This window comes from Micropterus dolomieu, linkage group LG01 (assembly GCF_021292245.1).
Source record: "Micropterus dolomieu isolate WLL.071019.BEF.003 ecotype Adirondacks linkage group LG01, ASM2129224v1, whole genome shotgun sequence".
NCBI lineage: Eukaryota > Metazoa > Chordata > Actinopteri > Centrarchiformes > Centrarchidae > Micropterus > Micropterus dolomieu.
Window position 1 is genome coordinate 39,186,794 of NC_060150.1, and position 26,573 is coordinate 39,213,366.

General features: G+C 40.0%; 2 protein-coding genes across 9 annotated transcripts in view; both read right to left on the reverse strand.

Annotated features, from left to right (window-relative positions):
- Positions 1–25: 25 nt before the first annotated feature.
- LOC123970255 (phosphatidate phosphatase LPIN2-like) lies at positions 26–18,734 on the reverse strand. Of its 3 annotated transcripts, none has more exons than XM_046048343.1 (20): positions 18,641–18,734; positions 11,537–11,737; positions 10,343–10,438; positions 9,691–9,977; positions 9,490–9,606; positions 9,179–9,305; positions 8,566–9,040; positions 7,885–7,984; positions 7,475–7,662; positions 6,613–6,706; positions 6,431–6,500; positions 6,250–6,333; positions 5,862–5,941; positions 5,172–5,328; positions 3,408–3,556; positions 3,077–3,163; positions 2,836–2,988; positions 2,225–2,339; positions 2,005–2,108; positions 26–1,906 (listed from the first exon to the last, which is right to left on the reverse strand). In XM_046048343.1, the coding sequence occupies exons 2-20, from the start codon at positions 11,726–11,728 to the stop codon at positions 1,762–1,764; spliced, it is 2,820 nt and encodes a 939-aa protein (XP_045904299.1). In that variant the 5' UTR covers positions 11,729–11,737; positions 18,641–18,734; the 3' UTR covers positions 26–1,761. The 3 variants fall into 3 exon arrangements, with proteins under 3 accessions (XP_045904299.1, XP_045904369.1, XP_045904228.1); XM_046048413.1 differs by having other exon boundaries at positions 18,661–18,708; XM_046048272.1 differs by lacking the exon at positions 18,641–18,734 and adding an exon at positions 12,744–12,860.
- Positions 18,735–20,410: 1,676 nt separating this feature from the next.
- Positions 20,411–26,573, reverse strand: part of myom1b (myomesin 1b) — a 31,043-nt gene continuing 24,880 nt past the window's right edge. For 5 of the 6 annotated variants that reach the window (XM_046048946.1, XM_046049272.1, XM_046049034.1 and 2 more), the window contains 8 exons: positions 26,456–26,561; positions 25,995–26,158; positions 24,961–24,997; positions 24,771–24,793; positions 24,318–24,373; positions 23,919–24,134; positions 21,050–21,191; positions 20,411–20,943 (listed from right to left, as the gene is read on the reverse strand). In XM_046048946.1, the coding sequence (XP_045904902.1) occupies positions 20,789–20,943; positions 21,050–21,191; positions 23,919–24,134; positions 24,318–24,373; positions 24,771–24,793; positions 24,961–24,997; positions 25,995–26,158; positions 26,456–26,561 (899 nt within the window). In that variant the 3' untranslated portion in view covers positions 20,411–20,788. Of the gene's footprint in view, positions 20,944–21,049; positions 21,192–22,127; positions 22,284–23,918; positions 24,135–24,317; positions 24,374–24,770; positions 24,794–24,960; positions 24,998–25,994; positions 26,159–26,455; positions 26,562–26,573 lie in introns of those variants that run through there. The other variant, XM_046049121.1, reaches the window with a different exon arrangement.

Genomic DNA, 26,573 nt, shown 5'->3' on the forward strand with positions numbered 1-26,573 from the left:
TTAAATAAGAAATAATTAAAGCATATTTCAATATTTGATTTAATATTTTATTAACACAATACATTGTATGTATACAGTAAATATACTATGTATACAGAGTTTATGTGCAGTAGATCTAAAGTTCTGACACTATAAAAATGACTTTAAATAATTCATGATTTCAGAGCTCACCTCTCTCACTGTCTAACAAACAGAAAGCAGATCAAACATTCATCCAAAACATACTTTGTGCTTACATTATAGTACATAATAATATAAACTGGAATACCATAAAGTAACTACAGAAAACGCTTGAAGCAGTAGCAGCAAAGGTTCTTCACTGAAAAGTGAAATTTGACGACACACAACTAAAGAAAATACTGTGTGTTCTCTTTACACAAACTTTATCACTTTCATAGAAAGATGCATTAAATTTTACTCGGTATGAAAAGAATAAAAACAAAGAGGCATAACATTAACACGCTTTAGTTTCCACGATTGCAAAATCAAACAAGTCCGGAAAAAACATCAGCAAAGATCTGTTCCAAAATTCAGCAAAAATTGTTTTCTAATGTTAAGTCTTGATTTTGGAAAAATATTTAATACCAAATAGCAGACAATGTTTCCCCACATACAGACTTACCTTGGGCGGGCTGCCCGGGTGTATAAATGGCCACCAAAGTAAATTTGTTGACCCACTTTAGCATTTTGCAGAGAAACACAGAGAGAGATGTTATCTGGTATTACGTTACAAGACACGGTGGATATTTTACAAGCACGGACCAGGTAAAGTAACAGTGAACACACCAGTGCAGATGTCATTCATACCACGTTGGTTTCCATAGACTACATCAGGCCTCCTTTGCGTGCAACGTCAAAAAGACGAGTGTCTTTTCGGCGACTTCATAAAACATACTGCTAATAGAGAAAGTCAGCAGACACATACAGGGAGAGAGAGATAGAAAGAGGTGGGGCTGCTGTGTTTGCAGTAAGAGACCAGAGGTGTAGGTGCGTGTGGGGCGAAGAGAACTGAAGGGAAAAGCAAGATGAGCAGATTCAAGTAGTGAGTAAACACTACAAAAAGGGGGAGAATGAAGTAGAATTAAAATGTTGAAATAAGAAATAACATGCCAGAAATATAACTTGCTGCAACCCCCACCTCATTCTGTGGGAAACACTGGCAGCAGTATCTAAAGTTCAAAAAGTGCCTTTTCTTGCAATGCAATTATTAACCATTAAATTCATGTAGGATTATTACACATTAAATAAGACCATAGAGTGAATAAGGCCTTACAAAGGGATGAAAACGTAGCTGCTATAAATATTATCTTGTGTTTTTTATGATAGCTCCCAGGTCCGGGAGAGAAAGCGCAACACAGTCAGTATTTGTTACCTCTAGTGCCTAAATAAGTGCTTAGGCAAAATCATAAGCTTGGCCACAAAAGACACGGCAAATGGTAAGAACAAGACCTGATCACTCTTTTGGCTTTCATACATGCCAAAAGCTGACAGAGCCTTCAAATACACCTCTTAAATGTGTAACTCAAGCCCAAAGAACACCTAAATAAAAATATATGGAATACATAAATATCCCAAGCTTTTTCACTAAAGTGGAATGTGTCTTAAGATAATATTGAACTATTCCAGTGGCTCACAAAATTGACAATTACAAGGACTTATCAGTATTAAGCTTGTGCATGCAGTCAAAAAAAAAAAAACAATCACTGCTCTGAGTTACAATGATTTCAAGTAATTGATAGAAAACATTAACATCAGTTTGAGTTATAGCAGCTCCTCAAAACACACCTCAGCAATCGGCTGTCTCCAGTAACAGAAGGAGCTGAACTCTGGGCAGCTGAAGGTGGCGCTGTGTTGTGAACTTCGTAAAGGAAAGACGTGCTCCACCAGCTCGCTCAGCCGGCTGTATCTGGGAAATAAAAACCAGCATTAGGAACAAGAAACATTTGTCTGAGAGACACAGCTGACAGACAAGAACGACGATTCCAGCGACAGTTCAATACTTACGATGTTTTGTTGCCTTTGGCTTGCTCGAGGATTAACTCTCCTTTGGGATTCACTGTGAATATGCGACACACGGGCACGCCCACTTGCTTGTAGGCGAACACGTCCTTAAATACAGAATGAAAGACAATAAGGAACTTTTCTTTTTTTAGAGTAATGGCATCTAACTGCACTTAACCCCCCAAACCTTAAGACAACACAACAACATAAATGTTACACTTACATTTTCTCTGTTTCCGAAGGCTGCATAGAAGGGATGTGTGTTGGGGAAAAACAGGTTCTTGATGTCTGTGAGGCATTCGATCTTGAACTTCTCAGGCTTTTTTTCTATGATCTCTCTAACAAGGGAATTACAATAAAAAGGATTACAGACAAAACCTCTGACCCGTGGGTGCAGGAGTCGCCTACTTTAAATGAATTTGGACAAAAAAAAAAAACAAAAAACAAAAGTAAGGTCACCAATCAGAGTTTGACGGGTTTTATGTATTTGCACTGAGGTTTCTGGTCGTAAAAAAACGAATGTGATGAGTAGCTTGGCCAGGGTTGAAACAAATTTTAATTCCAGCAAGGAAAACAAAAGACAAAGCTGAATTACTGTAATCTGTATTGGGATAAATTACCTCTGATAGACATTTCTGCCTGAGCTCCACTGTCATTTCCTGGCTGACTATTAACTAAAAGAACTGCTATCAATGCCAGAGATCTGTCAATGCGGCTGCAAGTCCTTGGAGGCTGATCAACAGCTATTACTTAAATTAAGTAATGAATTTCAGCCGTACCGTGTCTTATCTGAATAATGCTGGTGAGCGGGGGCTTAGTGGAAGGATTTCCTACCTGTGGAAGGCAGAGAAGAGGCTGCTGGGCGAGAGCATGAGGGGTCCTTGAGGCAGGAGGGTCCCTCTGTCATTCACCCAGTGCAGATACCCCCGGGTCATGTCAGCCATGCCGATTGCTCGCGCCGAACAGTACAGGAACTTGTAACCGTTCCTGTGGCGGTCAGATAATTTATTGACGTCACTGTTTTCCTTGATTACTATTCTGTTAGAATAAAAGATGTCAGCGATCTGTCTCTTACTCGTGTACTGAGTGGTAAAGCTTAGCGATTCCTTGATGAGTCCAGTCTTTCCCGAGCTGAGGGAGAATCTGACCAAACACATCTGATCTGTGGGGAAATGATTGGGGTAGTAATTATTAAAGAGCTATGACCAAGATGATTTTATAGGAGAACTATCCGTGATACGGCTGCTGGTGCTGAACCTAAGTAATCATCAGACTTCTTATTTCAAATATTGTGAATGGGATTGAAACATTCTCTGCCAGCAGCCGGAGAGACAGGACAGATTTACTGCTGCGTGAGAACAAACAAAGTGTAACGAAGAGGTTGATAGACTTCGACTTTCTCATACTTGGTGATGGTGCCATCGATGTCGGAGATTATGACCTTGTCGTCCCAGTTCCACAGGTAGATGGTGCCTTCGCAGCGACATGTGCCCTGGTACTGAGTGGTTATGCTGAAGGTGACATCATTAGGCCCCTCTCTTAGTTTCAGGCTGGCCTGTAAGACACAGGAAACGAGTGGGAGTTAAAAGAGTAGCCACGACTTAGCATCACACTCCCATAACATCCTGTGACTCACAATGGACAGTTAAAAAAACATCAACAGTGCAACTCGACCGCCGACACCGGTTAGTGATTCAGGTGTGTTATGCTAGTATTGCCAAATAATGTAGCCTCAAGCAGAGATGAAGAGCGCGCTAGTGAAGTCCTCGCAGAATTTAACCTCTTTTTTATTTTCAGTGTCAGTTAGGGCTGAAGACTATCACTTGAGGAAATGCTGTCAGATTTTGCGCAGCTCCCTCTGGAGCCACAAAAGGTTTTATAAAACCTTTCACATTAAGTATTGGTTCTCCAAAATACCTGGAAACAAATCAAACTTTATTTCTAAAGCAAATTTAAAAAACAACCAGGTTGACCAAAGTGCTGTACATTGACATGAAACAATAAATAGACAAAATACAACACCAGACAAATATAACATGCAGTTCTCATGGCAGATTAAAAGCCAAGGAATAAAAATGTGTTTTAAGTCGGAAGGCTTGGGGCCAGTCTGACATGGAGAGGCAATTCATTCCACAGTCTCGGTGCTGCGACTTAGAAAGCTCCATCCCCCCTGCTCTTGAGCCGTGTTTTAGGGACAACAAGAAGAGACTGGTTTGCAGACCTTAATGACCTTGAAGGAGCATGTGGCTTCAACAGATCAGTAATATATACTGGAGCTAGTCCATGAAGGGCTTTAAACACAAACAATAAAATCTTAAAATCAATCCTAAAATTAACAGGAGGCAAGAACAGGGAAGATGTGATCTCTCTTACGAGTTCCAGTAAGGAGACGAGCGGCAGCATTTTGAACCAGTTGTAGTAGAGAGAGGGAGGCCTGGCTAACACCTACATACAGAGCATTACAGTAGTCAAGCCGTGTTGTGATGAATGCATGTATAACCCTCTCAAAGTCTGTGAGGGATAAAAAGGGCTTCAGCTTAGTAAGAAGCCTAAGTTGAAAGAAACCTGCTTTCACAACAGAATTTATCTGCTTCTCCAGACTTTGTATTAATCAAATGGGAACATCAATGGTTCTACATATTGAGCATTTCCCGGAGAAACATAGACTCTCATTGGTTGACTTCAACAGAACCAGAGTGTTTTATTGATTAACCATAAAAGTAAGTTGGCAAACAAGCAAATGTGAATAGAGACGGACCCTGCTTTCATCAGCTGGATGCTGCGATATTCATTACACTCCACAGTAACAATATACTGATGTTTATTTTCTTTTGACCATGAAGAAGTTCAGCAGATTTCACTGCAAATTTCTGAGGAACTTCAGGTCAAGTATCTTGGGAGCTAATTAGAACATTTGATAAAAAGCTCATAGATCATCCGTAATGGAAAAATCTTCTCGTTACATTGTCCCGTTTCTCGTCCACATCCTTGCTGGTTGGTAGTTTATTTGTACATGTGTGTGATCTTCTATTTGTCAATTGTCTATGTTGCCTCTTGCCTCACAGGCCGACACCTTTTCACTTTGTCAACAACAAAAAAAATAACAAACTGAGTTTCTGTCTTTGCCTAATTTTAGTCACACTACCAGTATCAGTGATCACTTGTCTTACTATCTGGTCAGACGACAGGCGGAGGGACTTCTTGTAGGAGTGACATGGTGCCGACGCCGGGCCTTGTGTCTGCACATGCTCAGTGGGTGTCAGAGCAGGTGCCACGGAGTTCAGCTCTTTAGTCTCATCGTCGCTGGACCACTCTGCTGCTTTCTGCCTGTAGCAGAGAATATAGTCTTAAGCGAGACCAGCAAACAATATGAAGACTTTGGCAGGAAAAAGTCCAGTCTAACTTCAATGGCGACTGAGTTTTAGACAAATCTATGTAAAAATAAGCACAACAACAAGTAGAGGAACCAACATAATGCCACGTTTATACTAGCTAATGGATGATGTGATTCAAAGTCAGCAAAAACCCTGCAGAATGATTTAGCGTCACCAGAGGGCAGCAGACCTTTTTCTCTGCCTTTAACTCTGCTTTTTTCAACAGTGAATACACAGAATGTTTTTGTCTTCTTCTTTTACACAAAAACTGGATGCATCCTTAATAATTTAACACAAACACAGCCTGGTTCAAAAATTATTTAAAGTCCTTCTGAAATTTCTTAAAGATGAGTTTATGAGTCATAAAATGACAGCACTGCTGTGACTAACATGCTAATCCAGCCTCTGTGGGACATGTTGACCCAACACTGCTTGTGTGGGTGCGCGCCTGTAGTGTTGTGAGGAAGAGCTTGGTTGCTGACTCACTGAGTTTCTGGGGCCTGGTGAAGGGCAGGGCTCTCTCTGCTCTGAGACTCCTGTCTCTCTAACTTGGTCTCTGATGATAACTGAAGAGAGGATGATACATTATGAGATAAATCTATAGTATAAAACCAGTGAACAATAAAATGTCTGATATAACTATACAAGTTAACTACCTTGATAAAAGCTTCCTTCATAACTTAAAAGGCCTTACATAATAATGCAAAACAGAGATGTAATGGTTACCGATACATGTGTCTCGACTCATTTACAATGCAAAGTTACTCAAACGGTATGGTATTCCCACTGACCTCAACTATACAGCAAACACACAGATGTAAGTGTGACTCATGAGGTTACCTAAAGCCTTTTGGCTGAGCCACACAGTCAGTACCTGCTTTACGCTGCTCTTTCTCCAGAACCACCAACGTCCTGACTTTTTTGGCATTTTCTCCTTCACCCAGGCCTCCTCTGTAGCCTGCCATTCGGATAAATTATTCATGTGTTAGTAGATATAACGTACAGATATATAAGATGAAAGTGATCACTATAAACACATTAGATTGAGAGGATACCTTTGGCAAGCTCTTCTGAAAAGCCTGCATACTAAGTATCAATGGTGCTGCCAGTGTCCAGTTGTAATACCTGTGGGGGAATAAGGTTTTTTTTTTTTTAGCTGTAATGTTACATATTAATGACTCATCTGTTTATCTGTTATGAGAGTCCACTGCCTGAATTAGGGAGTAGGAAGACTCACCTGTTTGAAATTCTAACCACCAAATTGGGATTGTCGATTATTGCCGGATTCTCTGCAAATTCATTGTAGGTGATGATGTGCTCCATGAATTTATCTGGAATAAATGGAGCGTGAAAGCTTGATTATAAATGATGGTGATTGCCCATATTCCTGTATTACAACAACATCGGTATGCAGGAGATATGAAGGACAGTGAAAATGCATCCTGCTTATCATTTATAAATCGTTATTTGTCACATAAAAAAGATTACATGATTTGTGAAATGCAATGTAGTACGCTCCTAATGTGCTAAAAGAGTAATGTGAAAAATAAGGATTAAAAATAAGAAATAGAAATACAAGATCAGAATGCATGAATATTGGTAAAAAAAATATATATATATGTCAAGTTCCTGTACTGTTCGGCGCGAGCAATCCGCATGGCTGACATGACCTGGGGGTATCTGCACTGGGTGAATGACAGAGGGACCCTCCTGCCTCAAGGACCCCTCATGCTCTCGCCCAGCAGCCTCTTCTCTGCCTTCCACAGGTAGGAAATCCTTCCACTAAGCCCCCGCTCACCATATGTATATATAACATCTCTCTTGAAAATTACAAAATAACCTTTAATATCCTGTATGAGCAATCTACTTTCCATTCTGTATTATTTTACATTTACTCATTTAGCTGACACTTTTATACAAAGCAACTTACAATTGCTATATATGTCAGAGGTCGCACGCCTCTGAAGCAACTAGGGGTGTCTTGCTCAAGGACACATTGGTGGATGGGTTACATTGGGGGACTGAACACGGGTCTCTCATACCAAAGGCATGGGTCTTACTGCGGTGTATTACTGCTGCTAATAGAGATCACCGGGTACCTTTAGAGATCTCGGAGTTCTCACCAACACCTCCACACAGCGACAGGGTGACGTCAGGGAGGTCACCAGCAGAGTCAGACAGACACTCTGTGCCGCTGTCTGCTGCCGCGCTGCCAACCGACTGGGGCGACTGGGATCCAGAGCGCCTCCCCGTCTCGACCCAGTCTTTAGGAACCTGCTCAGACTCACTGAAAGCACAGGCAGTCCAGTTTCACTCAGGAAGAATTGTTTAAATAGCTGCAGGCATTTTTATTTAACAGGTAGGGCTGGGTATCAAAGCAGAGTTTTTTAGTATAAACCCCAAAAAGTACAGAAAACTGTCAAGTACCCAAAGTTGTACACATAATTAAGTAATCTTAAATTAGGTTACATGACTTTCATTTACTCTGAAAGGATTCCCAGGTTTGTACCTTTTGGGGAAGTACCGAGCAACAACATCAGGTTCTAGTGCATTCAAGTCGTCCAGGTAAATGTCTTCAGGTCCCTGATGTTGGCTCCTCTTCCTCACACCTTTATGAAAGCAAGACAAGAGACTCAGAAAATTGATGACTTCTTTCCCCTCCCCTCCAACTTCCTTTTCTTTTAACTTGTGAATGCAGAGCAGCCCCAGACACAGAACTAAATACAAAACCACATCCTTCCTGTTAACATCCACTCACACCTTGACTGGCTGTAGATTACCGTCACACAATCTGGAGTTTGACTCAAGACTTTCCCACGCACATTTAAGATGCAATATAAGAATAATTCAAATTTACATTATTAAAATTATTATAAGCTTCTATAGAGACAGACAAATAAGCAGACACAATTTTTAAAAAAAGGTTTTTGGCATATTTCTAAGTCACTTGAATCTCACAAAGGACTGTATGAAAGAGGGTGGGGTTCTCTACTCTTTTTTGTTGAGGGAGGTAGTCTGAACTTTTTCACATCCTACATTTCTTTTTATTTGATTCTTCCCTTATGAGATCCATTGTGCTCATTCAGTGACTGTAATACTAGTTTATTTAGCAGCTCTTTTCTAAAAAACGAGAATGTACAGAAACTATAAAACACATTTTCAGAGCGAATGATAAAGGAAGTTGAGTTACTTCTCCTCTTGACGGGGGAGTCGGTGGGTTTAGAGGAGGCTCCTGTGTCAGGACAAACTGCTGCCGAGTCTCCAGTTATATTTCTCCCACCACTGGCAGCAGAGTCGCTGCCCCTGCGGCTTGGTGGCGAAGACTTCCACCTGGTCTTGTGCACGGTTATCGGTCTGAGGTCAGAGTTAGTGGGACATGGCTCTGAGGTGAAACAGCTGGACATTAAATTTGAAAGGCCTGTCTCGTGGTTGGTAATGTTTGTATCGTGTGATGAAGCTTCAGGGGGCTGTGGTTTGCAGCTGTGCTGATCAACTTTGATGGTCCGAGGCTCTGGCTTTACAATACTGCAAATGGGACCTGTGGTTCTCTCTCCTTCCCTTGACTGCTCCTCCATGGCCTCTGTGCTCAAGATAACCCTGAAATGTGTGTTCTCAGAGGGAGTGATGGTCACCGTCTTTGGCTCTGATTTGTCCTTTTTGTTGACCTGGAAGCAAGAAAAACAGCACAAAATAAAGTTTAAATATAAATGCATTTCTAAAATGTCTAATGAGGATGTGAACTAGATTTGAAATTCATTTAGCCATTTAGACTAGTTTCTACAAGTTTAGACCTGAACCCTCACCCTGGTGGATTCTGGAAACTCTCCCCAGGTCCACTGCATGTGGGACTCGGCCCTGAGCATGCTCTCTGCCGGCTTCACCATCAGCTCAGAGTCACTCTTGGGCGACATTGCCTCCGACATCTCCCTGCTGTAAACAAACACCACATTTCCACTGAGTCAGCTGTAATGACCTTGTGGGAGTGATTTGTTTTACTCAGGCCCTCTTGGTTTTGATAAAGTCGATTGGAAATTATTTGTCATTGTTTTTCTCTGTGTTTGTACGAACAATGTAAATATTTGAGGGTGGGAATATTTGGATGGGGGGAGCGTACGTAGTGCAAGGGGACCAGTCTCCATCAGAGAAAGGGTAGCTGTCCCATTCGAGGGCGGTAAGTGGGGAATGTTGCCTGTTGTCCGTATTGGCCTTCATCGTGGACAGTGAAGGTGTCCTGAAAATGGGAAACAATACAATGAACAAGAGATTCATGACAAACAACACATAAAATCAGCTTATAACTCAAGTCTGTACTTACCGTCCGTTGTGCTCCTCATCTGAACTGAGCTCAAACAGCTCCAGCTCTCCGCCTGCAGGTGTGGTTTGCTCCTCCTTGCGTGGCTCGGCCTTGTGCTTCCTCCTGCGTCTCTTCCTCTTCTTGCCGGCTGTGTTGGAGTTGGGCTGGAGGTTTCCAGAGACCGGGTCCTCAGGACTCTGCGGCTGACTGTCGTCTGCCGCTGATCCACTACATCTGGTCTCTCTGCTCCTGAACAGAGCCTCTTCGGTGGGGATGGGCGAGGTCACCAGGTGGGCTGGGACAATCTCCTGTGTTGAGGTAAAAAAATTAAAAATAAAATCAACAAGACTTAAGAGTCTACAGCCGTTCTTAGCCACAGTGGTGCTTTGAGCTAAATGCTAATATCAGCATGCTAACATGCTGACGTTATAGAGGTATCATGTTTGCCATGTTCACCATCTTATTTGCCAATTCAATCAGTCAAATGGCAATCGATCCAATAGCTGTCGAGACATTTCACTCAACATCTACCTGCTAGCATAGCAAAAAAGAAAAGGCTGGGGAGGACAGGTCATATAAATTATGTATGTTGTTAACACAGTAATTGATTTCTACGAGTAAACAAGATCGGTTTATCTGAAATTCAACATAAAAGTCTTCATCATAAACTCACATTGTGCTGCTCTGTCTCCTGGACAAAAAAGGCCTCTCCATTGTCTCCAAGCTTCATGTGTAGCTCCACAGGTTCCCCATTGATTTCTATATCAATCTGCAGAGTCAAACAACACAGGTTTGTAAGAAATACTCTGTACAAAGCTTTACTGTATATTTCACCACATTCTCCTCAGTTGGCTTCAGGTTTTAGCAGGGATTAATGAGGTTTGTTTACACCACAAAAGCAGCGCATGTCTACAACACAGTTCACAGATAAAAAAAAAAAAAAATCTGTGCCATAGATTTACCTGAAGTAATAGAGATAAGCCAGAGAAAGAAAAAAATAACAACAAGAGAACAGCTTGTACAGCAGCTTGCTGTTTTCAGCCTTTTCTATCCGTGTATTAAACAGGCAGGATTTTACTCCAAGCTGCCTGGGTGGAATTAGGTTGTTAAAGAAGGTCAACATCATAAGTAAACATGCTTCATGTAATTTGCGGTGCTTTCTTCCACCTTTAAATGATCAGAAATGTTAAGAAATTAACCAAAATCTATTCAAATGTCTGCTAAATGTTGACATTTGCTATGAGATCAACATCAGATTATATTCAGTTTCTTCCTGTTTTCTCTACAGTGACAAAGATGCTATTAACTCACGTGATTTACAGAATCACTGAAGCTGTTTTCTGTCAACAGACTACTTCCTGTTTGTCTGACTCGCCTGTAAGCTTATGAAAGAAAGTGCTCTCCTGTTAAACTGGGATGAATCTTTACAAGTTGGGAATAAGAGGCTAAATTAGGCTTTAGTCTTTGCATCCCACCTTAATCATCAGCTGACAACTACACCGGTACTATAAATAGAGAGGAAGGGCAACGTGCTCGTGTGAGAGACGCAGAGAGCGCAGTGGATGGTAATGTTCAGAGAGCTGCAGAGGGCAGTTAGAGAAATAGAGAATCTATTCTGAAGCTTCATCGCAACACACTGAAGCAACACACAGTTATCCCACATTTTACTGCATGTCAAACGTTTTGACTGCAGTTACTATTCCTTAATCAACAGAATGCTAGATTTGTACAGGAATGTTTGCCTCAGAACAAATGCAAACTTGAGTTAAAATAAGCAAAGAATAAGCTTTAAAAAAAAAAAAAAATTATGAAGTACATTTTTAAAAAGTCTGATAATCATTTTTCTTTTACTAACATGGGCACTCACCACTTTCTCTCTGGAGCGCAGCACCCCCAGTTTTCCGAAGCGGACATGGAAAGGGGAGCACTGGAACATACCATCAGGCTGCCGGACCACGATCACGTCGATGCAGCCTGACAGAGTGGCCTGGTTGATCCCCTTATACAGCTCCTTTACGGTCACCAGCACCTGGCCCGCCAGCTGCCCCACGTAGTTCATGGTGTCCACCTGTCATCAGAAAATCCCTTCAATAATTAGCATATATGCAATAACAGAATTTGAAGTTTAACACACCTAAATTACCAGCAGAATAAAACCACCCACAACTTTATTTTTGCATCTTACTAGGCCAGTGTCCCTTACGTAAGGCTCCTGTTGTTCAGAATAGCCTGCAAAGGAAATGCAAGCCGGTCCCTAAACACAGTAGCTCTGTCCCATTTTCCTCAAAAGAGTCCTGAGCTGATCAAGACTTAATCAGGCAACAAGGCTGCCGCAGAACAGAGGTGAGCAGAGCAGACAGGGTGTGTTTCTGCTCAGGAGCACTCCCAAAATCCCTGGGTCAAAGTTCACCCAATTTAGCCAGCTACTCTACCTCTTTTTGAACTTACATTTCACTATTTTGTTAGTAATATGTGTATCCTTGTCATATGCATATTGTTTTGTACAAATACATTTGTGACCATTTTAAAAAGGTAAAAAATGTCAAAGCATGGCTCAAAATAACTCAACAGTAATAATAAAAAATAACTGTCTTTGGTCTGATTGGTTTTCTATCATGTGCACTGGGTAAAGTTAACCCAGTACTGCGTCAGTGCTATACTGACCCAGACTTTTAGTTTGGCAGATTTAGTTTCCTACAAGGTCTCTCTGTTTGTGCTGTTTTGGTGCCCCCCCTCCCAGTGTCACATGATGTGTACAGACACTTAAGTTTGAACTGAATGGAGGTGAAGGTCATGTTCATATGGTGTCTCTGACCCAGTGACAATAACTGCAGAAATGAGGCAGATTGAAAGTGTTTGTGACAGAGAGCATGTGACATCTAAAATTATACAAAGCCCAACAGGGCTCAAAGTATTAGCCTGTATTATACACCATACTTCTGAAGTGTTACATCTCTCTAAAAATGTACTTGAACTCTGTACTGGAGAGCTTACACTAAACAGGAAAACTATTCAGTCTCATATTCCAAAAACATACACAGTAAACAGTGTACAGTATATGAGCTGTGACTTACCGTCACTTAACATAAGTGTACAAACTCTACAGCAACTGTTCTGTCGTAACTTCTCATCACAGCTGTTAGGTCGACTTGTGAGGAGTCAGAAAACAGATAAAACATAGATAACACGTCTAGATGGGCAAAGACTAAAACATGGTTAAAAGTAAACTGCAGTTTGTTAACTCCCTTGTGTATGTGATTTTTGCTTCTTTAGAGTTTTTTTGTGGCAAATTACGAGAATAACAAACTGCTTTCTTTTTTTTTTTTAAAGCAACTCTATACTGTAGCCTGTTTTTTTTTTGTTTTTTTTTAAATAGGATTTCCATGGCATGTTTTCTCCTCTTATAGATAGATAGATAGATATAGATATACACACACATTTTATTTTGAAGGGGAAAATGTTCATATCGTGTTAATGTATGGGTGAAGTACTTTGCATTTGCTATTAAACTTGATAAGTTGCCATTCAGTCTAAACCAGCATCAGTAACATTCAGTTAACTGAGTAGGGCGAACAATCAGTCAACAGATGCTCAGTTGTAGCATCAACAAACATAAAAAAAAAAACGTCTGGGAAAGTTGAGACACTAAGCAAATCACATTCATTATCACACAGAGAAATGAAAAGATAGAAAGCGAGATCTCATTCTTTCATGAAGATGAGCTGATATCCTTCCTTCATATCCTTTCTTGTTAAAACACTATACTTATATACACTTATGACTGATAATATCAATCAACAGTGAATCTATGTTCAGACAAGTCTGGCTTAACCTGATCCTTGTCAGGTTTTAAAGAATTGTTTTCTCTGCGGTGCACATGATATCACATTACACGTCCATGTTACATTATTCCATTATTTACCTGGTGCTTTAATCCAAAGCAGCTCATGATCAGAAGGTACAAATTTAGGACAATGGAACACCGACTAAATTGGAGCTGCATACCAGCTGGATGGACTTTGAAACCATTCAGTCTCCAAGACTGGCAGCCACTACCCCAACTAAACTCTAAATGTACTTTACTGGTGATAGAGGGAAATAAACTAGCTACGATGAATTCATGCAAACATACCAAGAACATAACAAAAGGGAAACATCAGGATTCGCTATCAGGTGACAACATTGTGTCTCTAAAACTGTATTGATTTTCAGGTAATAACAATATTAGTATAGAAAGTAGGGTTGGGAAATAAACACCAGGAAATGATAGAGATTTGAGATCTACAGACAAATGTATAGGGCTAATTTCCATTCATTATGTCTGGTTGGTGCAATGTTAGACTACTTTGTGGTAATTTACAGGATGTTTCCATGAGTGTGATAAAGTATCTTGATTTGGATGGAATTTAATTCACTAAATTAGCTGAAGAAAACTCTCACCTGACCACGTAATCTTTCTTTATAGCAGTTGATACTGTTAGTACATTAAATTATATATACTGTGATTTATCCATGTGAGTGACAATTATTTTATCCATTATCTGCCACCCCAAACAGAAAGGCAGTCTGTTGATTCAAGATTAAAAAATGGATCAGGATTACAGTCAGAACTGGGGTTAGGATTAAGTCAGGTTTACCAGAAATACACAGCAGGCTTTTAACATCTAACTGTGAGAGAACAACACTGCACTTTCCAAATAAAATGCTACCAACATTTCAGGTTATGTTGTGTTCATCACTCACTCTGCATATTAAACCAGCATCCCAACTCACCAGAGTCCAAGGGGACTTCAGGTGCAGCCACTAGTCCTGCTGCTCTACAGGTACCCTCCCTGAGAGCTCCATGTCACCCCAACAGGACCGAGCTGAGCTGTGGCCCTCTCTCCTCCCCTTTTCTCCTCAGCCAACCTGCTCCTGTCCTGTGCCATGCACAACAGTTCCTACGACCTGTCCAACCCCCCTGACTGAGTACACACAGTGCGAAGGAAAATAACCCCTGCCTGAGCCCTAAAACTGTTGCATAATTTCTTAGCGTCGGCCCCCGTCACCACCAACCTGTGCTCGAAAAGCCTCTACAGAGAAAACAGCTTGAGGGAACATTTTAATCTGTCAAGAATTTGTTTGAATAAATTAATAATTTACTCTACAATGTGAAAAAAATGACAAAGGCCCAACAAAACCTGCATTAAGCCTGTTAGTGTACAACCAGCTAAACTGGCATGTTAGCATTAATCTCAGCTGAGGTGCAGCTGAAGTTAACAGGAATTCGGTCAGTTGTTTCAGAGGTCATGAACTAAACAAAATTTTACCAAATGGTGGAGCTACAAAAAGTCAGTGGACCACCAAAGTCATTAGGATTCATACCCTGGAGATTGTCAATGTCTGTATCAAATCCTGAGTCTACAGCCATGCCAGCTAGTATAGCACAGTCAGTGGTGCTTTAGGTAAACGCTAACAAGCCAACAATGATAACGTTAACATGCTGATGGCAGATAAAATGTTTACCATATTCACCATCTTAGTTTAGCCTGTTAGCATGCTAACATTTGCTAATTAGCTCTAAAACAAAGCATAGCTGAGGCTGATGGGAGTTTCAAACATTATGTCATCCTGAGGGGAACATGAATGTACCAAATTTGTTATGCAATCCATAAGTAGTGCAACGAGCAACACTGCTATCCCTACAGCCATGTTGGCATGGCTAAAAATGGTTGTTTAGTGGTTATTATGTCATAGCTACAACTGAATACTATCTAATATAACTAACAAAACAAGAGTTACTGTCAGCATACAGTGTATAATAGCACCAGTTGATAATAGTGTCACAACGTGTACACTGCGCTCCTGAAATGTGCTGTGCCCCCCACCCTCCCGCGGACCACAGCACATTGTAGAGTGAAAGTGCAATGCTCAATGCTTTAATGGACAAAGCAGAAGTGTCTCGATGAGAGTCATCAGCCATGATAACGCTGCACAACCAGATCTCTCTAGTGAGCTGACTACACACTGTCTGCATGAACTACACACCAAATTTAGAAAGAGCCTCAACTCCCACGCAGCTGTACTTCATATAGACCCCTCTGCTACAGCACTTCAAGCCTGAAAGATGTTCTGCATAGTTTGCCTTTCTGTGGGCTTGAAGTGTGCTGAAATTAGAGGTACATTAAATTAGAGTTTACTCCCTGATCAATAATAGCGTTCACACAAAGGACCAATACAAAGTAAACTCACCGGCCACTTTATTAGGTACACCTGTTTAATTGCTTGTTGACACAAATAGCTAATCAGCCAATCACATGGTAGCAACTCAATACATTGAGGCATGCAGACGTGGTCAAGACAACTCGCTGAGGTTTAGACCGAGTATCAGAATGGGGAAGAAAGGGTTTACAGAGAAAGGTCCGAAAAAGAGAAAATATCCAGTGAGCAGCAGTTGTGTGGACGGAAATGCTTTGTTGATGTCGGAGGTCAGAGGACAATGGGCAGACTGACTCGAGATGACAGAAAGGGAAACAGTAACTCAAATAACCACTCGTTGCAACCAAGGTATGCAGAATACCATCTCTGAACGCACAACACGTCAAACCTTGAAGCACATGGGCTACAGCACCCGAAGACCACACCGGGTACCACTCCTGTCAGCTAAGAACAGGAAACTGAGGCTACAATTCATACAGACTCACCAAAATTGGACATTAGAAGTTTGGAAAAACGTTTCCTGGTCTGATGAGTCTCGACTTCAGCTGTGACATTCAGATGGTAGGGTCAGAATTTGGCGTAAACAACATGAAAGCATGGATCCATCATGCCTTGTATCAACGGTTCAGGCTGCTGGTGGTGGTGTAACGGTGTGGGGGATATTTTCTTGGCACACTTTGGGCCACTTAGTACCAACTGATCATCATTTAAACGTGACAGCCTGCCTGAGTATTGTTGCTGACCATGTCGATCCCTTTATGACCACAGTGTACCCATCTTCTGATGGCTGCTTCCAGCAGGATAATGCACCATGTCACAAAGCTCAAATCATCTCAAACTGGTTTCTTGAACATGACAGTGAGTTCACTGGACTCCGTTGGCCTCATTGTCCATGGCCAGTCACCAGATCTCAATCCAATACAGCACCTTTGGGATGTGGTGGAACGGGAGATTTGCTTCATGGCTGTGCAGTCGACAAATCTGCAGCACCTGCGTGATGCCATCATGTCAACATGGACCAATGTTTCTGAGGAATGTTTCCAACACCTTGTTGAAAGTATGCCACTAAGAATTAAGGCAGTTCTTAAGGCAAAAGGGAGTCAAACCAGATACAAGGTGTACCTGGTAAAGTTGCCAATGAGAGTATATAGACGTTTTATTATATTTAACAAAACAATCTGTGAAATGGCTCTCACGTATTGTTCTGGAGCTTTTCACCGACTTCAGTTGAGATTGTTTTGTCAACTATTATTTCCAAGGTCAAAGAAGGAAAGAAAGAAAAAAACGCCCTTTGGACTCGATCACTAGAAGGTGTTGTAACTCCATTTTCATGTGTGAACATTATGTCGCTTTGCTACTTCCTCATCATCAGGAATCAAATTGTTAACTTAGTAGATCTACATTTTCATATTAAGACAAGAATCTAATCATTTCCATTGATACAGTACAATTAGAATAAGTCAGACCAGGTCCCACTACAAAATGCCCAGTACATGATGACACAAATACAGCACTACCAGTTCTCATCCACAGAAACCTGAGGGGACCTTTAAGAGGTGTTAATCCTGTTTACAAGATTAAAACAGATCTGGCTTTCCCTGCCTCGGCACGTTTGTCCTGCTCACTACGTCCAACGTGATTGTGCGTCAGCCAGTGTTGTGTTTTGACCAATGTTGTGTCAGAGTCTTGAGGTTTCTATTTCAACCACCAGTTCCTTACGAATCAAACACTAGTGTTGACACTGCAATTGCATCTTAGTCATTTGGTGAATCTTGTCTATTATATTTAAATTAAATCAGTCCAGATCTCAGCAGTTATGAATTTGCAATTACATAAAATCAGAGAAGAGCAGTAAATTGAAAAATCTGAAGAAGAGGTGGAACCAGAGTATGTTTTGAATTTAAGCTTGAAAAATGATCAGTTGATTCATCAACAGCATATACAGTATTAGTATAAAAACAGTATTTTGGTGTTTGTGATATGGTTTCTGGGGAAAGAAATACATTATTTCTTTATATACCACCATCTTTATTTATATTCATTTTGCCTTTTGTGCAATGTGTGCAACTGTGACACAGAATTTCCCCTCAGGGATCAATAAAGTGTTTCTGATTCTGATTGACTGGCAATTCAGCTATATTGCATACTTTAATAGGGAACAGACAGCAAGCAATACAGTGGTACAACAGCCTAATCTAAGTAAATATTTACTCTACTATCACAATTGACATCAGCACACTGATATATCTCACATATCAGGGTCCTTATCTCTATTTGAGAGTTTGCTGTTTAACACTATCACATAATAAAACCTGCATATTAACCAGCCATTAAGTGTGTAATCTATAAGTACAATAAACTATAATATAAAAAACACATATCTATCTACCTCATAATGTTACCGATATTGCCAAAATAGTAGTTCAATCTTTGCACATGCACCTGTACAGCAAAGTGTTTTCGCCTTAAAACCTATGAGGCGTTTAGGGACACAGCTGGATTGGTTGAATTTGACAAAACAGACTTATACGAGGATTTTATAAATAACCACGCGTCGTACAGTTACAGTAAGTATGATATACGCGCACACACACGCTTCAAAAGCGAAAATAAGTCTCAAAAAGACTCACGAGCAGCTGACTCCGCCAGAAGGTTTGAGGACTCCGCTGCCGGTGTCTTTACAGCACAGAGCAGCGATATCAGCCAGCATAAAAACACATTCTGTCTCGTTAGATTTTTCTACAACTGCTCAGCGCTGATCAAGTCACCCTACCTGCTAGAGAAGAGGCTCACCCGCAGGCAGTCGCAGCTTCAGTCAGCTCCTCCACCGGCTGTTTGCGGAGTCTCTCTGCTGCTGCTGCTGCGGTGTCGTTGGAGCATAGACTGTATTGGAGCCGACCACACCACGTGACCCTGCAGCTCCGAGGCTGCACGTGATCACAACGCAGGAGGACGGAGGTTAAGTTAATTATTAGGGTTAATTGATAGATGTTTATGAGGAATGTAGAGAGTTTCCTGCACTATCAATCCCTAAAATATGGATGTCCATGCCACTAGGGGAGAAAATAAAAAAAAAACTTTAAAACTTTATTTTAAAAGTAGCCTATGTGACAGTCTATCTCATGACTGTGAAAGCTGTATCACAGATAATATCGCTAATTGGAGTTACAGTGGTGGAATATATCTATTTTTACTTGTATTGACTTGAGTGTTTAACATCTTCAGCTACTTTATACTTCTCCCTAAGGAACTATTGTACTTTTTACTACACTACATTTACTACACATTCATTTAATACCTTTAGTCACTAGCCTATTTACTTTGCAAATTCAGCAGTGGTAGAAGAAGTAGCCTACTAAGATATTCTTCTCAACTCAAATACTCATTCAAAACTTTACTCAAGTAAAAGCACAAAAGTACCAGCATTAAAATGTACTTAAGATACCAAAAGTAAAAGTTCTCATGCCGAATGGCCAGTTTCAGAATATATATTATCAAACTGGAATATAATTATTAATGCATTAACTGCCGTCTTCAACATTTACTGGAAGTGTGTTTAGTTCTCTGCAGACACGTACTGTGAGCGTGATACTAAATAAATTAAAATCTAAGACTGACAAATGTACCACCATTAATTTGCTCATGTTTCTTTGTTGGCATACTTTTCATATTGTTATACCATCATTTCACATATATCTAACCTGTTATCAAAAAGGTTATAACCCATTGCTTCAACACTGAAATGAAGTGCAAGAAATTAATTACATTTTATTAATCGCAGTGAGGGAAGTTTCCACTCTCCATGTGTGGAGGTCACACTGAGGTACAAAGCCGTAGCCCTGCAGGTGGTATGGGATTTTCAGGGATTTGCTCCACGACAGTTCAGCAGGGCAGAAATTTGGCAACACAGGTTGGGCTGAAGCTGAAGCCAATGAAAGGCCAGTGTGCCACCCAGTCGACTGTCTTATAAAAGAAAGCAGGGAGGAACAAATGATGCGTACCTTCCATCAGCTGTGAAGGGGATGTAGAAAGTTTCAGTTCCTCTTAAAACACCAACTCAGTCTACGACTATGACTGGCTGTTTTATGCATTTCCCAGATTGAGGACCTCATGTTTGGTCACAGTATATTGCATAAAAACATGTTTTGCATGTTAGGTGTTTTGAATCTATATGCTTTTGCTTGCTATGTAGGTTAGCAGTATGTTAGAAGTATTACTGTCATTTACTCTTTTCTAAGCTCAAAAATAACTAAAAGGCAGTAAGCAATACATTTCAAAAATAACCCAAATTTTGAATAATTATCAACATTTTGTGTGTAAGGAGCTGTAGCCAGTTCCGCTACTGTCTTGACTTGACTCTGCAACTTTAACACTTGTGGATTTGAATTAATTCTGCCCTGTTTCACCCCAAGAATTTCTCATGTTGGCTTTGTTCTTCCCTCCAATTAGTGAGTGCATCGCCCCTGTAAGCCTCTATGTCACTCTGTATATCCCCAAACCTTCTGTCACTATATGCTAACAAGTGTGAACATTTAAACCAATAAATATGCCAACAGATACTTTATTAAAGTAAATATGAAAATTATACACACGATGCAGGCAATCTGTAAAAGCAGTGGTCTCTGAAATGAGTATGTGATATAAAACAAAAGGTGCATTAAGAGACTTATTCTATTACACAAATGGGGAGTATTGTTATCATTAATATTTTAAAAGAGCAAGTTACTATAACTGGAAACACATCAATCATATTCAGCACAAAAAGCCCAAATCAAACTTGTAGTATATATGCGTATATGAGAGTAAACTCAATCCTTTTCTCCACTAGATTTACTCAGTGGTTCTGGATGTGCTTCAGCTGGTGGTTCAGGCTCCTCTGCTGTGTCTACAGGCTGCTCGGGGACTTCTGATTGGCCAGAACTCAAAGACAGTTCAGTCCTTTTGCATCTACTGTTTGTTCTGAATCTGAAGCTTTGGGTTCTGCTGCAGCATCAACTTTCTGCACTTCAAACTCCTTACTTTTGCTCGCCTCGTTGTCTTCAACCTTTTCCACGGGAAAAGTCTTAGTTACAGATTCTGCAAGAGAACAGTCTTTAGTAACCATTTCTTCTAAGTTATGACAGGATTACACCATGCTGTAATGTTTCAGACGCAAACGTGCATTTCATTTCGGCTTCCTCACCCTTTTGCTTCTGCATTTTGGTTCCAGTGACTGTTGTTTTCATCTTTTCCTTCGGGGTGTTTGGGCCAAACACCACATTTCCTTCTGCATCAGTCGAATATGAAGTCACCCCCAAGTCAGGCGTTCCTTCTGTGACCTCCAGCTGAGAGGAGACAAACTGGTGTTAGACATCACCATGTAAAGAAAGCTGTGCTCTAATCAGAATGAACCACTACACCATTTAAAGAATGATGTCCACTACTTACCCGAGAAGTTCACTCAGGTCACAAATATCACTGACTAATCCAGATACACTTCAAGATGAAAACTTTTATAATTTAATTAATCTATCCAAATCTGTATTCCCCTGATATTTTACATTTAATGACGAATTAAAAATTTTCAATAATTTATTTCTGAAAAAAAGGAAGGATATTCCATCATTGTTTCGTTGAATTATTGTCTTATTAAAATCAAGGACACCCTATGAAATGTATGCTGTTCTCACACACACACACACACACACACACACACACACACATATATATATCTTTATAAAATTAAGTGGCTGACTTTGCAATGACGGCCTTTGTCAATCTATTCTGCTTAAAATGATATCTAGCCACGCAATTGACAGCTTTTTTTGCTTTTTTGCTGTAAGTTAGCTGAGAAGATCGATACCGCTCTTATGTTTGTTCAGTATGAATCTACAGCCAGTAGACGGCAGGAGAAGCTTAGCATAAAGACAGGAAACAGGGAAACTAGCTAAAGAAATCTACCAGGCTGAAGGTCACTAATTACAAGTTATATTTTCTTTGTTTAATCTGTACAAAAACTTGGTTTTACAGGGGGTTATGTGTTGGACTATTTCTTGGCTGTGCGCAGTGACTTCCGGTCCATTAAAGCAGCATTAGTAATATGTGCTAAAACTGAAGAGGAAAATGTATATAATCTTTATCATACTGAAAAACCTTTTTGAAAATGTATGTAGCACCGTTGAATGCTTGTGACCAGACAACATGGGGAAAAAGCATTAGTTTTCTCTCAGTTACATTCAGGGGAGCTTGATTTTGTTTGCTCTATTTGGGCTCATCTAAAGGTGAGTTTTTTTAGTTTATATATCCAGAGCATCATCAATCAAACACACTATGGTTACAGTAGAGAGAGAGGGGGTTGTCTCCATGCTGGTGCTTGATCTTCGGGCAGTCCGAGTCTACAGAAATCGTGACTGGGAGTGAAAACATGGAAGAGTCAACTGAAACGAGAGAGTGAACAGTGAAGGGTGGAAGGCTCAAACCAAAAGTGAGACAACTCAAAGAGGAGGAAGTGGGGAAGTACATGCTCGTTTTTATTAGTCTCATCAAAAAATAGGGGAATAGGAAGTGATGCAATAATCACTATTAATGGACAGTGATCTAACAGTCTCCATTACAGTGGCATTGTTATTATCATAATCATGAATAAAGGAAGTATCATAATCATTAATGATGGACTGTGAAGGGTATGTCATAACAATAGTGACAGTGGGCAAACATACAGTATTCACTACAGACAGGAAGACAATGGAGGTGATGTCATGATCACAACATTGAAATGACTGAATAATAATAAAGCATGACTAAATGCAACATCTGATGCACATAAAGGATCATGTTTTAGCCCATTTGCAATACATTTTACATTACTTCCTGGTTTATTTTCTGATGCATAACATGAGTTTTTAGATCAAATTTTTCTATTATTTTTTTTAATTCAGTCTTTCCAAAACCAAAAACACAAAAACAAAAGTGTGAGGAATGAAATAAACAGTGTGTTTTCTGCTCTTATGAAAGCCACAATCGTTAGCAGCTAACTAGCATACCTACAGTTGTTAGGTACGCCACATTACTTCTAAGGCTTAAGAGCATAGGTCATAACTAGTTTGGGGGATTCAGGTTACATTTTCAAAAAACCCGTTCACGACTAGCCTATCCATATGCAATGTTTTTATCCACTGAGGTCCTAGATGCTATCAAAGCTTTGGTTAACGTCAGCGGCTTTGTCCTGCTCTTTGTTGGGTTTTTGGGGAAGAGACAGCATTACGTTTGCCAAATACATTGGCTACTCCTCATCCTAAAAGCCTTTTCTCTTGTAACTTTATAAGTGACAACATACAGTTTGTGAATACAAACAGAATGCAAACTTTTTCATAAAAAGTCAAACAGAAACAGATATTTTTAACCAACTTGTTGGGCTAATGTTAGCTTAACTAGCTAACTAGCCTCAGCTGATAACATCTAGACGTTTTTATCTACCTCTGTCTGAAATGTGGGACCTGCTGTTTCAAAAAACACACAGAGGAGTTGAATCATGTGTAGCAAATGGGATAAAACATGTAAGTTTACACATTTCACACTAACTTCATGGTTGCTTTTCTATGACTTAGCACTGCATCCTATCAACACATGCCTTAAACGATATCTTTGGCTTCTCTCATCAAGTTTCAATTTTTCTTCCAAAGCAAACAGAAATCTTAATGCCAACATGAGCCTCTCTGCATGCCACAGCTTTACACAAACAAAAACTAAAATTGCACCAGTTTCGCAACATTTTTAAGTGGACACTATATGTTCAGTTAGATTTGTTATTATTGGACCAGATGAGTATATTTATTATAATTTTAAGTTACAACTCTTCACCACACTCGGGATTTCTTTCTGAACTGTTGGACAGTTCAGATTTAGCACCTCTATTGTTAATTTTATATTCTACACAAAACATCTAACACACCCTCAAGCATTTTTTCCCTTTAACTGTTTCCAGTGTTTTTCATTTATACATATTTACGACAAGACTTGGACCGCTCTTATTTTTTCTTGCCGCCAGCCTCTTCAGGGATGAAGACACTTACGGTGAAGTCCCCGCTCTCCGTGCCGTACTTGTTCTTCACCAGGATGCTGTACTTGCCAGAGTCTGACGTGTTCACGGCGGTGATGGTGAAGCTGGCAAACTTGCCCGATGCAAACTTCAGGATGCAGTGGTCGTCAGATGTGATCTCCCTGTCATTCTTCAGCCAGGTGACCTCTGGCACGGGGTCACCCGAAATGTTGCAGGTAAGATTGAGGGCCTGGTAGGAGGACAAACATGCAACCCATATTATTATACAGCAATGACAATTACATCGAGGCACAAAGTGTCACTGCGACCAGGAGAGAGCAGATAGAGGTTCAGTGTCTTTCTTGAGGACAATATAACAAGACACATGACATTCAGTTTCCCGCATAAATCAGAATCAGCTGAAACAGTTTACCTTGCCCTCCTGTATAGTGACCACATCAGGCAAGCCTCCTGCTACCCGAGCACGGTCTGAGAGAAACAATGTTAACTTCAGTGATTACAATAAATAAATGCTTTCCATAAAATAAAAATCCAATAAAAAATAATCAAACACGTTTAAAAGGGAAAAAGTAACAATACGCAGTAAAGCTACCACAAAATGGCAATTATGATGGATAAATGACTTTTGATCCAGACCTGAGACGATAAAGTCTAGTGTCTTTAAATAGAAGACCACATGTTTATACATAAGGATATTATAATATAATATAATAGCCATAACATCCAAGTCGGAGCATTTAAAACTCCATTATAAGGTATTCTAAACAATAAATGAAGAACAGGTTTTCTTAATGATTCAACAGCTGCTTCATCCAGGGCTGAAAACTGCCAAACACAAAGCCGCTTTAAAAGTAATTTCACTTACTTCTCTCTGCAATAGCAGCAGCTCTGAGGAGATAAATAAAAGAAAGAGGGAACAATAAAGTTAAGGCTTACAGCAAAATGTATGCAAATGAAATTGGATTACTCCTGTATGTTCACTTCAGCATGTGTTTTTAATGAATGCCATGATCGTGGCTACAAAAACCTAATAATATTATCAAGAAGTTACTTACTTGAGTCTGTTGAATTCTGCAAAGGCGTCGTCAAAAGCTGCAAAACAAAAAAAGGATGGAAGAATCTGAATCTGGTTTATTGCCCAAGTAAGTTATACAAGGAACTCTGTAGTCTGTTAGAGTTCATCAAATGTCTAAAGAAAACATGTTTCAATGATTTTAATTAATCTACGAAAACTCACTGATAGATAAGAAATAAAGACGAAACAGTAAAACAAGCAGCGTTAAACTATAGGACAAGTCAAGGGCGTCACTTTGTGTTGAAAAGTGGTGGGGACATAGGGGCTCAGATTAAGGGATATAAAGAGATACGTAGCTCGCGAGACATCACAATATGCGATATTAGGTTCACGAAAACGAGACAAAAAGATCCTTAAACAGTGTTTTAAAGATATCCTCAATGCTGTGGGGGGTCTGGAGGAACCTCTCCCAGGAAATTTTGATCTTTAAACACTTCATTTCCTGTATTCTGGTGAATGTTTCTGCACAAATTTATGGTGGAAATGTTTTTTTATGATAAAGGAGACATAAAAATTCAGGTTGCACGTGACATTTCAAAATATCTAAATATAATAGAATATAATGCCGTGACGCTCTCAGGTATTCTGTGTTGCTTTCAGATCTGTGTCTCCTGTAGATCAACTTTTTTCATGTAATATCATCCCTGCTAAGGCAACACATCTAGGCATGATTTAGTCTTCCCTCCTCTTTTGTCCTGTTTAAAGAGAGAGGACGGAAAACTTTGCCAAGAAGAAACAAGAAGATGTTAAAGTTACTGATTTGTTTTTGGGTTATTTTATAATCACTAGCTTGTTTGTATTATTATTATATGGTTTGTTATTTAACTGCAAACCATATTTCAAAACGTTTTTTAACAAATTATGCTTTTAAAAAGTGGTGGGGACAAAATCAGCCATTTCAAACAGTGGTGGGGACATGTCCCCAGCATCCCCAGTGTAAATGACACCTGGTACAAGTGAAGTATACAATCAGTGTGGCTAAAAGAGAAGTTTTAAATATGCTGATGGTCTCACCTTGACCGGACAGCTCCACAGTCCTCCTCAGGCCACCTTTTCCATCGTTGAACTCAATGGCATATTTGCCCATGTCTTTCTCTGTGGGCTCTGTGATCTGCAGCCACAGCTGTTCTCCAACTACACCGCTCTTTATACGGTCAGAGAAGGCAATGGCTGAATCCCTGTCAGAGCAACAATATAAACATGGAAACACAGAAACATAAGGAACACTACAGGTGGACAAACCACTGACATATTTTATTATTGTTTTGTTTCATATTTTAAATTTTTTTCAAAAAATCTCAAAAGGCACAAAATTACTGAATACTAGAACTCACCAATTTACTCCCACATTAGTGTAATACAATGTAGTCAAATAACAAATGTAATTAAAAATGGACAGTTTTTAAAAGATATCAGCTTAAATGCTTAAGTTAGAGTGGCTTCATTTTAATAACAAATAGCAACACAGAACGTACTTGTAGTGCCATGTTACTTGGAGTAAATCGTTATAGTAGCTGACGAAGGTGTAGAGTCGGATGCCCTCATCTGTGCTTGTGATCTTCAACGGAGTAGAGGAATTGGCTGCAATTACAA